Source organism: Microcebus murinus, chromosome 25 (genome assembly GCF_040939455.1).
Source record: "Microcebus murinus isolate Inina chromosome 25, M.murinus_Inina_mat1.0, whole genome shotgun sequence".
NCBI lineage: Eukaryota > Metazoa > Chordata > Mammalia > Primates > Cheirogaleidae > Microcebus > Microcebus murinus.
Genome location: NC_134128.1, coordinates 9,583,686 through 9,600,676, shown reverse-complemented (window position 1 = coordinate 9,600,676; position 16,991 = coordinate 9,583,686). Strand labels below are relative to the sequence as shown.

Here is a 16,991-nt window from a genome sequence, read left to right as displayed (position 1 = left end):
CCTAAATCTGTCAACTGAAAACAAATGTGTGAGGGACCAAGAGTCACTACAATGTAGTCAGTAAAACTAGTTATCCTATGTAAATTAAAGAGAGAAAATTCCAAACTAAATAGAACTCAATTTATTTTGTTTCTAAATTTCCCCATTTTTTGCCGTAAGAGTGTTAAAAAATGCATACCAGGCTGCCCTCTATTTCTTTTTATATTTTTCCCCTCTTTAGAGAACAAGAAACAAATCTAGTTTTCTTCTAAGCAGCCACAACTTAAAGGTAATTTATGGTAAATACACTCAGCATCCCTGGAGAGAAATGCCACTAGAGAGCTATAGATTATGAAGCCTAAATGCTGATCATCGGGCACAGAGCTCTCCAAGGTGTGTTAGGAACAGGGTTGGTGTTCTTGACAGCTGACCATCCAAACAGTGTTATTTGTCAACCTGATTATGTGTAAGATTCAGATACTACCTATGGGAGACCTGAGTGCATATATGCAATTCAGAACTGATAGTCACTAAGAGGAAAGCACACTGTCCAAATGGGACACTGACATGAACTTTGGGACTTAAATGAGTAACCAAATTCTATATTAAATGTACTTAAAGATTTTTTCCCCTCTATATCCTTACTTGGGAATAATGACTCATTTCCTACTTTATTCTACATTTAACAACCCATGTTCAAGGAAATACATCAGTAAAACAACAATTGTTCAATTCCTGCATTAAAGATTTTATCGCTTCCAGAAACACTGGTGGAAACAACAGGAATCGTTGTTTAAATGAATATAATTTATAACTAAGCAATCTAATGAAGGAGAATGTAAATGTATATAGTGGTAGTTTTCAGAAGTCATCCGAAATAACACACATACTTATTGGAAATATCACAAATATTTAAAACAGGACTGCAAGCAGGTAATAAAGGACACATCCTCTGTGACAGTCCAACATGAATATAACCACTTGCCGAGCTAATGTTTTCTTGATTCTTCTTTACTCTTTCCATTTCAGGAGTTACACTTAACGCAGTAGCTCTTCCTGGCTGACCTTTATAACAGACCTATCATTTCAGAGAACAAAAAAATACAGTACTATGAATCAATTCAACTCATTAAGAGTCTCATACTATTTATTTTAATGAGTTAAGCAAGGAGGATAAACTACAAAAAAAAAAAAAAAAAACAAGGATACTATCGGAGGTCTAGTCTTATTAAAATGATGGCATCTTAAATCAATCTATTGCATTGCATTGCATAGGAAGGTATATGTGTCCAAATCACTATGGGTGTACTAACATATTTATGCATACCATCAATAAAGCTGTAATAAGCACTTAATCACAAAGGAATATAAGATGAAATGTCTTCATTAATATTACTTAAAGATACTTCCGCCCACACAGAATGATACTACACCATTATGATTTCTTAGGAATTAACTTTGGCAGAACTTTCATAAGGATTCATTTGAATAGATGACTGTGGACATTCATAAAAAGGCCAGTGTGCTTCTCGCTGCCCAGTCCTCTTTCTCAATAACTGTGTTCCTTTTACAGAGTAAGGGAATCACGTCAAGTGTGACTCTCAATATATGGGGAAAAGATGAGCATGTTTAAAATATAGTTGTTGGGAAAAGTATCAAACAACAACCTGCCTTTGCTTTATAAACCAGCTAAATGACTTTAAAGGTCTGAAGAATAAAAGATTTCTTTGGACGTAATAGATTTCCAAATTTCCTCTTCAGAGGAACCCAATCTATATGTTAATGACTTTTAAAAAGGATTGTCTCCGTGAACTGCATCTGTGAATTGTATCAACAGGGAATTATATCAACAGGGAATTAGAGCAGGCCACGAGTTGGTGTCTAAGTAAAAACTGCCAGCTCCTTATCAAGTGCCCCTAAAATGGCCTGTCCCGTGTGACCTATTCAGCCATGTGCACTTGTATCATTTTTTCCCAGACATTGCCCCCAAAATAGAGTAATAATCGCGGGGAGTAGAAGGCTGGGAGAAGGCTCATAAGCAAGAACACATGCAGGTAGGAAAGGGAATGGAAAGGCTTGTAGAGGGGCCAAGATGCCAGAAGCTACGATTGCTTCCCTCTGGGGAACCACAGCACCTATCAGCGTGAAGACAAGATACCTGTCGGAAAAAAAATCACCCTGGCATGTCACTGGGAACCTTGAGGTAGGGAATACCTGAGTGTATCCACAATAACTAAGACCCTGAAGCCTTTCAGTAAATTGTTATTTCACTGAGAGAAGAATATGAACTTGGAAATTCTGCAAATGCAATCCTCCATTTACATGTTGACAATACGTTTGATGTTGTAAGAAAAAAGTTACTGAGATGACCACACATTGCTGATGTTCTTCTGGTTTTCCTTCACTCTCTTCAGCTCTGGAGGATCAGAAATTACAGTTGCCTGTTTAATCTCTCCTTTATATTTCACCTGTGGAGGATAAAGAAGAATTGTAATAGATAACAGAATGGGCCCCACCTAAGTATCACAGAGGCTGAGGCTCGAAATTAACCCTTATTTTTTGCGCTTTTCCACGGTAGAGCTTCGTCTACCTTCTCATTCGTATCCACGCCTAGATGCCAACTGGTCTGACTCAGCAAGCACAAAATGTTGAATGTGTTATTTCAAAATCAGTCTTCAATAAATACTTAGCTGTTCAATAGTAAAATCTACCGTAAATTTCATGAATAAAAGGAATGGAAATATAAGGGAACATGCTGTAAAATAAACACCAGAATGAAGTCATCACAAGAGGACTGCAGTGAAGTCTATGGTGCGCCAGTCCAGGAAGGCCTTTGACTCTCTTTCCATAGAAGCTAAAGCTCTCTGACTCCCGCCACCTCCCAGGGACATCACAAGGACAAACAATTTCGAGCCTGACAATCTCCTCCACCTGGGAGAACTCACTCTTAAATTTTAAAGCTTTTCAAAATTACCTGTTTTGGAAGAAGCAGCCTATGGTTTTTATTGGTAAAAGTTCCACAAAGGGGTCACAACATGGGAAAAGTAACTATGTGGGGGACCTCTGGAAGGGACTTCTGAATTTTAGGAAGCTGGGTTCAAATTCCAGCTCTGCTCTTACCAGCCGTGGGTCCCCAGCATGTCCTCTGATCTCCCCAAGACTCAGTTTCCCCACATATACCAACCACATAAATGAATCGTGCTGACTTTATGGGTTCACATAAAACATGAGCACAGGGACCAGCACACAGTAGAGCTGACTGGCCACTGTCAACTATGATTGCTTTATTCGTAAAAGATTACTGAATGATTGAAGGATTATCTTATTTATAAGGTTCCTCACCTTAATGCTATCATGTCAAGCCAGGTCTTCGTTTACCCTGTTCCAATAAGATAACCTTTTCCTCCCAGTTTGACAATAGACTCACTATTCTCCAGGTCCTTACCTGGATTTATTTTTAGAGATTTATCAACTGAGCTGTGAGGTCCATGGGGAGAGGAAGTGGGTCTTAGCCATCTCTGTGTCTCGGTGGCCAGGACAATGCCCGGCACATTCAGGTGCTTAGTGAAGATCTCTTGAATGGGCAAACACGGCTAAAGCACAGCAACACAGTCCCAAGCTTTCTGGACACACAGTTCATGCCCTTAGATAGATAGATGTGAAAAAAGCATCCAAATATATGGAGGGTTTAGAGCAGGGGTCCTCAAACGTTTTAAACAGGGGGCCAGTTCACTGTCCTTCAGACCATTGGAGGGCCTGACTATAGTTTTAAAAAAACTATGAACAAATTCCTATGCACACTGCACATATCTTATTTTGAAGTAAAAAAATCAAACGGGCAAAAACACCCGCATGTGGCCCACGGGCCGTAGTTTGAGGATGCCTGGTTTACAGCTTTTGAAAGGCCATGTTAAAAGATAAAGATATGTGATGTTTGATAAAATATAAAAGAAAACAGAAACAACTTGCCACACTTAGCTGCTCCTGGTTTCTCCTTGCTCTCTCTGTCTCTGGGGTCACGCTTACCGGAGTGGCCTTGTAACTTTGTTCTTTATACTTGAGCTGGGAGACAAGAGGCAAGACAGTTTGGGATTATGGGGAATGAAAGTGTCCCAAAGTACTGGCGCAAATTAAAAGAAACATCACATGGCTACAGAACATTCATTAGTAAAATCTTCATTAGGATTTTATAGTGAAATGTATTGCTAATAGACTTCATCTTCCTATCGATCCCAGTCTCTAACCTTTCCTTTGTCAGATGTTTTAATTTAGACCTTAAATTTCATTGTTATCCTTCATGTTATATTATTTATTGGTAGCCTGAGTTTGATCTTATCAGTAATAATGAAATATGCCTTCTGTAAATTTCAAAGCCCTAAAGCAATGTTTACCAAATTACCATTTTATATTAAAAGTAATAATTCTGCATGCTTATCATTTGCTAAAGATGGTCAAATCCTACACTTGCTCTTTAGGGATAGACTATCACTATACAACCTCAAAGCCTCCTTCCCTACAAAATTCTGACTTTGGAAGCCCTGCCTCTAACCAAGCCCTATGAAAATTTTGCTAACTCACTGCACAGAGGTGTTCTTTCTTAGTTGGGGGTGAGCGGGGGTCAGATTCCACTGTTTGTGGTCAGCTTTCTCAACAATTTCACACCACCCCAAGAAATAAAAGAATATCGACACAGAGAAACAGAATGGCATAACCATCAAATTAATTTTTGACAGGCAAAAGTAGAGCTGGGGGTTAAGTTCCCATTATAAGGAACTCCACAGGGACAGTCTTAATGATTTTCTGAAGTTTAAATTTAGCATTAGGGAATTTTCTTTCACAAGAAATCACAAGCCCTGTGGCAACAGACCTTCTCTGTAGTGAACATGAAAATGAAGAGAAATTGATAAGCCTGGGGAAAAAAATGAAAAGGATTAGGCTCTTTCCAATCTGACCTCTTTCTTCAATGTGTAACATTCCTTGCACTGCAGTATATAGTTTGAGAGTTTAGGCAGATTCTTGCAACTGGGATGATTGAGTTAACGTGAAGAAAGTTTCAGTTTAATCTCTATTGATGGCAAGCTTCAAGGAAAGATTACTCTGGATAAAGCTCAGAGGGGAAAAATCTGAATAGTAGATTAGTATTACTGATGGACAGAAACTGTTACAGTCAATTTCTAGTGGATGTAAGATTGGGGACAACAATTTGGTGGGGAGAATTTTCACATCTTGCATTCATCCATTCACAGACATGCTGTGTGCTTCATAGGCAACATTTTTTTTTCCAGCTACCATATATATTTTTAAATTTCTAAGGGCTGTTTTGGTCTCTGAACGTCTCTTTAAAAAAAGTTTTGTGTTTTTGTTTATGGCTCCCTAGATGATCCCTGTATCCTCCAAGTTGCCTTCTCCACCCTTTGTTTAGTTTTTTTTTTTTTCTTCCCCTTTTATTTCATCATATTATAGGGGTACAGACATTGTTAGGGTTACATATATTGCCCCTGGCACTCCTCCCTCCCCCTAACACGCCAGAGATTCAAGCAACATCATTTTAATATCCAAATCCCTGCTTATAGATACCACTTTCCATTTGTTACACCAGATATATACTATAGACAATGTTGTTATAGCTTTACTTTCTCACTGAATTAACTATTTTTTCAAATAAAGTTATTTTAAGAAAGTGATATGTTTCTACACTAAACTGAAGACTAGTAACCCTTCTTTAAGAAGAAGGCAATCATTAAAACAATTTAATCATAGTCAAGGACTGACCATTGATGGACTATTTACTGTATTCTTGAATGCCACAGTGGTACGTGAACTACACTTTGGGACTCCATAGTACTTCTTTACAAACTATACTCCAACCGCTCTCCATCATCATTCTCCTGCCATCTTTCACCTCAAGTATTAATATTTACCACACTAAACCTTCTCTTTCTTGAACAGGCCTTGGATCATGAACATATTTTATTTGCTCTGATAGGATTACCCTTCCTCACAAAATCCACCCATACTTTTACTCATTCTCCAAGATTTAACTCCAACATTTTTCCTTCCCCAAAGCTACTGCTTTCTCCCACTGCGTAGACTTCCTTCCCTGCATTCCCATAGTACTTTGCAAGAGGTATTATTATTTATGATTAAATGAGATAATAATGCAAAGTACTCAAAAAGCACAGTAAGCACCCAAGAAGTATTAATTATTGTTATAGCACTTACTGCATGATAGTTATGTATTCCTGGGTCTGTTTCTCCTAGAGATATTGAGATACTCAAAGCCCCTGAGCTTGCAGTATATCTCACTCATCTTTGAAATCCCCCAAGAACAAGAAAAGAGTAGACATTCAGGCCGGGCGCGGTGGCTCACGCCTGTAATCCTAGCACTCTGGGAGGCCGAGGCGGGCGGATTGCTCCAGGTCAGGAGTTCAAAACCAGCCTGAGCGAGACCCCGTCTCTACTATAAACAGAAAGAAATTAATTGGCCAACTAATATCTATATAAAAAAAATTAGCCGGGCATGGTGGCGCATGCCTGTAGTCCCAGCTACTAGGGAGGCTGAGGCAGTAGGATCGCTGAGCCCAGGAGATTGAGGTTGCTGTGAGCCAGGCTGACGCCACGGCACTCACTCTAGCCTGGGCAAGAAAGTGAGACTCTGTCTCAAAAAAAAAAAAAAAAAAAAAAAAAAAGAGTAGACATTCAATAACCCGTTTCCTTAATAAACAAATGCACATGAAGCATTGGGCTCAGTGTCATGGAGGACATACAGGTATGTAAACTGTCATCTTTGCTTTAAGGAAATGACCCTCCTGCAATGGTATTCATTGTAATGGTGTCATGCCCTCATTATATATTGGTATCCAATAAAATAGAAAAAAATACTTAAGGAAATATGATCACATTGCTGATGTTCTTTTGGTTCTCTTTAACTCTCTTTATCTCTGGAGGATCAGAAATGGCTGTTGCATGTTTAATCTCTTCTTTGTATTTCACCTGCATAATTTATAAGAATATAATGTTAATTTCACCCTAAACAAGGTTTAAAAATAGTTAAGAATTCTTCATTTGTAACTATTGCATAATTGATTTTTTCATAATTCCAACATGACTTTTCCTTCATTGGGAACACAATTTCTTATTTTATCTGATACTTTCAGGATTCCTTTATCCTAAAGTACAAATAAGATCATATCTATTCACCTATCCACCACTGTAGAAGTTTTTTAATTAAAATAAGTAGTATTGCTTATGAAAATAAATTTTATCATTAGGCAGATGCAGGAAAAAAAACTTGGAAATTATCTTAAATAACACAATAATTTATTATTTTATATCCAAAAAGCAGTTTCTATCTGTTAATACGGTAATTAAAAATTTAACATGTACTTAAAGGCGAAAGTTAAATTGCATTAGTCACATAGTCTTGAGAACACTGCTTGTCTGAGAGAACACAAATAATTCAGAATAAGGAAAAAAAATAAAGTGAGCACAATAAAAGAAGAGAAAAACAGAGGTGGAGAGAAACATACTAAAAATATAGACCACTGTGTCCAGTTTACTGTAAGACAGGTCAGTATCAGCACCAACTGGGGGATGGACACACTTGAAGCTCTGACTCGAGGGGGGAGGTGGGGCAAGGGCAATATACGTAACCTTAACATTTGTACCTCCACAATATGCTGGAAAAAAATTAAATTAAATTAAAAAAAAGAAAGTTAGGAGGTGTCTTCTACCTACACAATCGTGTTATGAAAAGCCCACCTTTATCTTGGCATTCACTTCATTCAAAAGCTCCCTTTCAAATCTACTTAGAGGAAAATCAACCAGGCAAATAGTAACACCAGCACACAGGTAGGCCTGGGACAAGAAACAGCTCTTTGAACTTAACAAAACGATTAGTGATGCTATCACTTCAGGTGGTATTTTGCTGTCTAAAATTCATGAAAGATTAGATTTGAGAAAAAGGACACACACACACACACACACACACATATATATATACATATGTAAATATAGGGAAGCAAAGGCTCTTCTTGAGAGGCCTATGTTGAAATTTTGCAAAGACTTAAATCTACATGAAACATGTCTCAGAAATTCCTTGATAATGTTTAAAATGAAGCCTGCAATGCATACTGTCATAAAGAAACAGTACTTAAATGTCTCAGCTATCATCTATGTCTTAGTATCTGTGGATGTAATACGTGTAACAATGCCACTGTGAGTCCAGACCCAGAACAGTTAAATGGAAAGTTCGCAGAGAAAGGCTACCTCTAAGTAAAATTCAAAAACAGTTCTTAAAACAGAGAGCTAATAGCTAAAAGGCTTGTTGTACTCTGGAGGTGGAAATGTCGAGATCTTTAAATGTTAGAGAATTGTATCTTGGTTTGACAGATCTAGCTAATCTTGAAAGGGCAACTTTCCATTTGAATACTAAGCAGGAATTTATGGCCCGACCTCGAGGAGATACGGAGCTATGTATTTATTGTTTGCTAGAAGGGGCCGTGGGATGCTGGGAGAAGAAATGATATACTGTTCTACTTTGTGTGATTTTCCTCGGGTGAGAAGCTAAACATGATTAAAGATGAACGTTTTGGTTTTTCATATGACTCTAAACTAATCAAAATGGCACCGTCATTTCACTGTAGGCTATAGAATCACACTCTACAGAACTTTTATAATATTATATCACAGTACGTTGATGGGTACATTTCAAATAGCATCATTCGAAAGTGAAGGAAACAAGTCTACTTCTCTCCCAACCTAATTTCTCCCCCAGACTTGAGTGCTGCCTGACACAGGCTCTCGCCGTGGCAGATGAGAGGGACACATTTGCACATCCTCATCCTTCCAGCCTAGGTCCTTCTTCTGCTTTTTTCGGGAGATAGCTTCATTCGTGCTACAGAGATTTCATTGCACTAGTATTCTGCATATTTCTTGTAATTTCATTCTGAAGTTGTTTTTCTACCGATTCCCTTGCCTCTCCTACACGGTCTCCGCAAATGCTAGCACATGCTCATAACTCAAGATACTGCAGAGCCTTCAAGGTTACCCACATCATCAAAGCAGTTCTACTTGGATTACTGAAAGTTCTGGAAGTTATTGTTTCCAGAGGTGAAGGTGAAGGGGATTTAAGGAAAGAATCCTTTTTACTTCCTCAATAAGAAACTGAAAATACTAAATACACACAGCAGAATACCTGTTGGGAAGAAGGGCAATTATCCATGGCATGTGGCAAGCACCGAATGGAAGATGTTTAGCTGTAACATTAAGCATCTTCTCTACCCTTTCCTCCAGTGCAAAGGTAACTGGAGGGTAAGTTATTTTACAATCAGTGAAGGTGTGTGATTTTCTTTGTTGTATGAAGTAGGAGGTAAATGGGTCTAGAAAAACAGGAATATGGGCAGAAATGTGTCTGAAAGTTCAGAAATGTGACTGACACGGGCTAAAAATGATCTGATACTATTTTCTTTTTCAAATCTAAGCCTCCGCTGAAGCCACCAAATAAATGTTCTACGGCCTTGCATCATTCTATCAAGGTAAAATGTCTTTCCTCCAAGTTGTGGAGAGGTACTAGGATGTATCCTTTCTCTGCAAAATTTAATACACTTAAGATACTGTTCAAAGAGATAAACTCTAACCCAAGATTTCATTAAAATGACCTATTTCTTCTTCACTACAATATATCAAAATGAAACACTACTTCAGAGTCAAGTGGAACAGGGCTACAGTTTTCCTTCGAAAGTTAGACCTTTGCTATTTGATGAAACAGCATTTCAATAAAGTGAAAAATAAAAGCAAAAAACAGTCAATGGAGTCAAGACATAGAAACATTTATTGGGCTTCTGTTTGCTTTTGGAAAGGATAATTAATGCCAAAGAGAACTTACAGAACTAATATTCTGCTGATTTTTCCTAACACGTTCCATCTCTGGAGTATCATTTACTACTATTCTAGCTCCTACTTCTTTTTTATAAAATACGTTTATCAGAAGAGAGGGAAAAGAAGAACTATAAGCTTGTCAGAATTCAAGTCCTAGATTTGATTCTCATAAAAGAAAGACAATTTCTTGGGTTTTATAGTAATGTGAATACTGCATCTATTTAAGAGTACCAACATTATATGAACCAATTAAATAATCCATAATAATAATAAATGCCCAACTTTGGTTTCATATCCCATAATCTTACAGGTAACTACCTAATACCTGTTCTAGGACATGACCACTATCTTAGTTAGCTGCATATCACTTGCTTTAAGAATATCAATTGGCAAACTAGAGTTATTCCTTTTTCAAATATATGTCACATGCGTGTCTCAGAAAAATCAAAGCACATATTACAAACACTTGCTAAGCAGTTATCATTTAATTCAAAAACATCATGAAATCTTAAGCAACTGCTACTCCCCAAACACAAAGATGCCCTCGTTCTCTTCAAAGAAAATATTAGCTCTATCGTCAACATCAACATTAATTCAAAGTCTATTTTCCTCACCTTCCACTTATTCGTTAACCTTCCCACACGTGTCTCAACCCCACCAACATCTACCACTGCCAAACACAAAGCAAAACAAAAAACAAGAGTGCTCTACAGAAAAACAGAGTCATTATAAGAAGCGTTTATGAGGACAGAAGTACTCTCTCTTGACACTGGATAATCCAGTTGGCTCCAGTGGCAGTGGGAGAACAAAGTAGGAGAGATGTTTGCCTCCAAAAGCCGGAAATCTGGAATAGCAAGGAACCACAGGATTGAAGGGCTAAAACAGCCTCTTTCCCTGATCCTTCCAGCGACACCTTTCCATCTCTCAGTACAGCCCGGCTGCCCTCATGGAGACAGGTACCTGACCAGCATACCCTGAAAGCTGGAGCTTGCCACCTAATTAGGAAGTAGAGAATATTCCAGAAGTCCTCAAACTAAATAGGATTTGCATTTTGATAAGGCACTTGCATAACTGCTAAGTGACTGAGCTAATTCTACATTAAAGTACTGACTGCACGGTCAATTTTTATCATTTTAGAAAAGAAGGCAAGTTTATGCATCAATTAAACATAGTGCTGATGTAATTATTATTCCTCAAAATAAAAATATGGAAGTTTAGGAACTGGTTATAAACTACTAAATCCCTAGATATGTTCTCAGCGTAGATAACCAATGATCAGGAAGGAAATGACTTTGTAGGACTATTTTCACATTCAAAGTAAAATCTGTGTGGAAAAAGATTAAGACTTATTTCCTGAGTTAAATTTTAAAATCCAGTTCAAAACTGTCACTGTACCAGAGAAGGAAACTTGAATTTGTAATTCCAAAATAATCATGATAAATTAAGACTATTCAGTATTATTATTTTAAAGAAATAAAGATGATATACTTGACAGAAAATTCAAATAATGCAGCAAAAATCAGAGAATGAGGACAAAAGACCATTCCTTACCAAACATAAAATTTCAAGGAGGCAACTAGAAAGAAATAATGACTACTCACCGCACTAATGTTTTGTTGAGCTGTCTTAATCCTCTGAATTTCAGGGGTATCTGCCACAATAGAATAGTTACAAAGCATCTTCTCTGCTTCATCTTTATACTTTTTCTAAAAATATAAACAGTTAATATGAATCTGAAACTGTGTATGTGTGTGTGTGAGAGAGAGAGAGACAGAGAGAAAGCCACAAAGAGAACTTTACCACTTTTTCCAACTCTACCATACCACATGGCTCTAACTTATTTATATCTTAGGATTCAAAGCAATTGTTGATGCAATAGCAAAAATAAAAGCAGAGTATAAACAGAGCAAGCAAACAGTCCACTAGAACAGCCTCAGCTCTGCTCAGGCTATGCTCCTACTCAGGTCCATTCAAACACCTTGTAGGGCTGGCCCCCTGGCACCCACCCTTTCATGAGCAGTGCAAGTCCCTGTTCAGATGGTCCCATAACTCCTACACGTAGCCTGGCCCTCTATACCTACTTTTGTATGCTTCTGCATTTATGCTTTGCTTCCTACTTCAGGTAAAGATACATTTGATAAAGAGAAATATAGCAGTATTTTGCAGTTGACATAAAAATCTCAATTTTCTCTCCACTAAATGCACCACTCTTAGTTCTAATAGAATGTGAGCAATGTACCTTAAACTAGTACCAGCACTTCCATAGTAAATACTATATAATGAGCATTATTCTAGATACTTAACACATTAGCTCATTTAATGAACCCACAAGCAGATACTATTATTCTCTCCACCTCACAGATGGGGAAACTAAGGTACTAGACAGTAAACATCAGAGCTATCATATTATAATTAAAGTAAAACCAGGCATTCTGGTTCCAAAGACAGTGAAGTTAACCATGATGACACATTGCTGCTTATGAAAAAAGGTAACTACTGTTCATGTTGAAATGTACCACAGCATCATCACATCCTCTTGAGTAACCCACTGTATTCTAAAGGGATTAAAATCAGATGTATTCTCATGTCACACTCCAAAGATCAACACTGTTAAGACAGGGAATCTGACAGCTCAGTCACTGCTTTCTCTGGGAAGCCTTGACACTTAATACTTTTACTTTCAGGTAGTATACGTAATAGTTCATAATACTATGTTTGTATGATTATTAGATTAGCCTGCAGCTCCCCAAGGGCAAAACCATGTCTAATCTTATATGTGAATTGGTGCTTAGAAAATGTATGTGAATGAAGGAATGAGCTTGGCATTCTTGAGACAGCAACTTTCTCCAATGACTCGAGTGTCCATTTGCCTGTTGTATGTATTTACCTAGTATTTTTAGTTCAGCTGACATAGCTATAGCCAACATCTCCAAGTTCACGTGCCACCGTAGGCACCAAGGAGAGAAGAACAGGCACTTCAGGGCCATCCCGGCTGCTGTGTCACCTGAGGAGGCTGAGAAGCAGACGACTCCTTTGACATTTGCCTCTGCCATCTTGATACTCTCATGTTGAACCAATGGACGTTTAGGCTCCTTGGTTATGTTTTAACCAGAATTTTGAGAAATATCACCGCATTTTGTTAAAAATTACTTTCAGGATAAACTCCATTAATCAAATTTAATTCTATGGTCAATTTTCTAAAACCATTTTAACTTTTTAATACCTCGTTACTATTGTTTTTCATTGGGATTCATTCTTTTTATGTAAATTTTATAGCAAAAATAGTATTCACTAGTGAATGTTTTTGTCCAGATCAGATTTCATAAATAAATTCTTTTTCCATAAATATTTTCTTCTGTGGTTACTATTTCTCCTACATTACAGTTGTTTTTAGAGAACATGTGACAGGAATATTAGGCAAATCCAAATTTTACCAAGAAAATGGTTCTCCACTTAAATTTTAGTTAATATCAAAATTCACCTTGTGTCATTTTAGCCACTGTTAGTTTTATTTAGAGCTAATTATCTTAATAACAATATTCATTATGAAATAGTTAAAAGACAAACCATTTGTAACTCTTTCTCTGCAAAGAGCATTTCGGCCATGTGTGCAATGGAGCAAAAAAAGAAAGAAAAAAAGAAAAAGAAGGTCAAAAATGTCCTTGGACTCAAAACAAGAGCCCCAACAGAGAGGTTTTGACACTCCAGTAACAGCTGTTGAACTGAATCTATTACAGTTGTCCTTTTAATTAGTAAGGTTAATCAAGCTTGGCCAATGTTTTCTTAATACAGGAGTACACTAAATTTGAATGCAATGCCCTCAAAAAGATATAAATCATAGAGAAGCACAAAGCACATGGTAAACGGGTGTTAAAACACATGATTCTGCATCTTCCTTTTCTACTAACCTGGCTATAGATTTCAGATGCCCTCTTGGCTCGAAGTATGTCTGGGATATCCATGCTCACCTGCATTCCTTTCCCTTTAATTTCATTTTCTAAGTCTTTCTTGTATTGTTTCTAAAAGAACAGAAAAAAAAATCTTAGGGTTTTGCTTCACCTTTGATAGCAACGTAGGTATTTACGTGCTTAAATATCAAAGCCACCCATGTGAAAATAACATTTACATTATTTCTATATAGGATTCAATACGTTTGTATTAAACTTTATATCCCACTACTTTCATACCTGGCTGGCCATCTCGGATGCTTTCTTAGCTCTCTGGACATCAAGAGTGTCTGTGTTCACCTGCATTCCTTTCCCTTTAATTTCAGTCTCCAGATCTCTTTTATAGTCTTTCTGCAGAAAATAAGACACTTGGTCAGGGCTTTCCAATCATGTCAAAAACTGTGCTGGAAAACTATGATGTCATTTTTTATATCAGGACCATGTCTTTTGGAATCAAGTTGGACCCTTTTTTATCTCTATAGAACAAGAAAGAATTTTAACTTGTGGAAAAAAACTTTATTGTAAAATTGCTGCTTTTCACTTTGTAGCGAGTAAGTGTTGGTTGTGATCCTGGAATTCACCCTTCTTGGCCCCTACTTCTTTTCATTTTATTCCTTTGAGACAGGGTCTCACTCTGTTGCCCAGGCTCGTGTGCAGTAGCTCACTGCAACCCCCAACTCCTGGGCTCAAACGATCCTCCTGTCCCTGCCTCCTGAGTAGGTAGGAGTACAGATGTGTACCACCATGCCCAGCTAATTTTTCTATTTTTCATAGAGACGGGGTCTTGCTCTGGCTCAGGCTGGTCTCTAACTCCTGACTTCAAACAATCCTCCCACCTCAGCTTCCCAAAGTGCTAGGATTACAGGTGTGAGCCACCACACCTGCTGGCTGCCACTTCTGAATGGAGCCCTGGTCAGGAATCCTATGCCATGCCAGTTCTTTTTCTAAACCAATCATAGCAACCCTATTTCCCTGGATGGTGCCTAACCCAGGAGATGCAGGTAATCCCTAACACAGCAATAACTCCCATCATAGTCAAGTGGCTACCTCTAGCCTTTCAGAGGTGGAAGTCAGTCCTGCCTCAGCTCCTGCTAATTGCAAGGATCACATAACAGCTCTCAGAGGAGCCCCAGTGAAGCCCCTACCTAACCAGCCCAGAAATATGTGGGCAACACCTTTTAACCTGCAACCCAGCTTTCTCTTCACATACACTTCTTATGAGATCATTCATCCCAAATACTCCTCACTCGAGTGATCCTTTTATATTCTTGGAATTGCTGAGGAAGTTCAAGAGGTGTGGAACCAGTTCTGGGGAATTTCCTTTGAAAAATATTAATACACATATGGTCTGACTCCTATATCTCTGTGATGTGATATCTATCATATCATAGCATCTAAGAAAAAACTTCTAAATTAATATCCTGTTGCTACACGTATTCAATGACAGGGAAAATGGTATGAGCAGAGTGAACATGGTCATTCAGGATATATAATACCTCTACCCAAAATGCTGACTCTGTAGAAATTCCCCATATGGCAATGAAGTTGAGAGAGGATATTTTTAAGAAAATGTAATCACACAGAAATGACTATCGTTTTCATGTTAGAGTCTCAATTCTCAATGTGTGATTTCCAAGTTCTGCTCAAAAAGTTGGAAACACAGACGTGCCAAGCAGCACATGATGTATACTTACAAGAATAAAAAAACACAAAAACACTAACATAGCCTACATTAACATGAAATTTGTTGTATTAAAGAATAAGGTGTACAGCGGAGTATGTATGTGTATATATATATATATATATATATATATATATATATATATATATATATATATATATATATATGTGGTATGTGTGTATTCTATTAAAATGCCTTTCCCTAATTTTCCTTTGATATATTTAAAGGACATGAGCAAAACCAAATATGTAAATTTTCAAATAAGCATAATACTTTGGAATGGTTTCCATTCCAAACTGTTAAACTGGCCAAAAAGCTTTGCAAAATTCCATGTACTGAGCATGCTGCTAATGTGATTTGTTAAGTTCCAAAGCATGAGTATCCAGGTCTGCGTCATTCACCCTACTAACCTCACTCGCTATCTCAGTCGCTTTCTTGGCTCGCTGTATTTCAAGGGTGTCAATGTCAACTTGCATTCCTTTCCCTTTAATTTCTGACTCCAGGTCTTTCTTGTATTCTTTCTGTCAAGGCAATATTTTACAACAGTCAGATACTCAGTGGACAAACATATATCTGTAGTCAATGATACCAAAAAATAGCTAAATGTATTTCTTAAAATACTTGCTACAGCATCTCCATCTGTACTTGCTGCTTAATGTTGCACTTTTATGTTATGGAGATGGTTTCTTTCCTTCAACCTCATGAACCAACCTCTTCTAGCTTCCAGATTTTCTTCTGCAGCTTCCTCACCTCTCTCAATCTTTATAGAATTGAAGAGGGTTAGGGCTATGCTCTAAATTAGGCTTTAGTTTAAGAGAATGTTGTGGCTGGTTTGATGTTATTTCTCGACCATGAAAAACTTTCTCCATATTAGTGCTGAGGTTGTTTAGCTCTCTCATCACTTATGTATTCACTGGGGTAGCATTTTAATTTCCACCAAGGCCTTTTCCTTTGCATTCACAGCTTGGCTAACTGTTTGGTGCAAGAGGTCTAGCTGTCTGCTTGTCTTGGATTTTGACATGCCTCCCTCACTAAGCTTTTCACTTCTAGCTTCTGATTTAAAGTGAAACATGTGACTCTCCCTTTCACTTAAGGTCATTGTGAGGTTATTAAATTGGCCTAATTTCAATATTGATCACCTAGAATTAAATTTTCTGCATTGCTTAAAACTATAATCACTGTTCTCACTAAAGAAAGGTATATAAAGCTCTGAAGACCTTTAGTATAATAAGGCAATTGCCAGGTGAGAATCTTCACTGACAATTGTCCTGGGGGCTGGAGGAGGGGGCGGTGCGTGCACGAGAACTCGTGTCATACAAAGAAGATTTACTTTGAGGCCAGAGCACTCAATAGCTGGGTAACACTGGGTTTCTTAACTTCTCTGGTTTACTCATCTGCGAAATGGAGGTGATAATGCACACATTCCTTGTTTTTATAGCACTTCACTTTATTATGCTCCATAGATAATTGCATTTTTTACAAATTGAAGGTTTGTGACAACCCTG

The 16,991-nt window shown here is 37.7% G+C and overlaps 1 protein-coding gene across 6 annotated transcripts in view; it reads right to left on the bottom strand.

Annotated features, from left to right (window-relative positions):
* Nucleotides 1-16,991, bottom strand: part of NEBL (nebulette) — a 328,916-nt gene that overhangs the window by 27,394 nt on the left and 284,531 nt on the right. Inside the window, exons 14-22 of one of the 6 annotated variants that reach the window (XM_012767344.3) lie at nucleotides 15,897-16,007; nucleotides 14,046-14,156; nucleotides 13,767-13,877; nucleotides 11,461-11,564; nucleotides 9,866-9,959; nucleotides 6,880-6,972; nucleotides 3,949-4,041; nucleotides 2,355-2,447; nucleotides 965-1,057 (exon numbers count right to left, since the gene is read on the bottom strand). The exons of the other annotated variants lie outside the window; for them this stretch is intronic. Coding sequence (XP_012622798.2) covers nucleotides 965-1,057; nucleotides 2,355-2,447; nucleotides 3,949-4,041; nucleotides 6,880-6,972; nucleotides 9,866-9,959; nucleotides 11,461-11,564; nucleotides 13,767-13,877; nucleotides 14,046-14,156; nucleotides 15,897-16,007 — 903 coding nt within the window. The remainder of the gene's footprint in view (nucleotides 1-964; nucleotides 1,058-2,354; nucleotides 2,448-3,948; nucleotides 4,042-6,879; nucleotides 6,973-9,865; nucleotides 9,960-11,460; nucleotides 11,565-13,766; nucleotides 13,878-14,045; nucleotides 14,157-15,896; nucleotides 16,008-16,991) is intronic. 6 annotated transcript variants of the gene reach the window in all.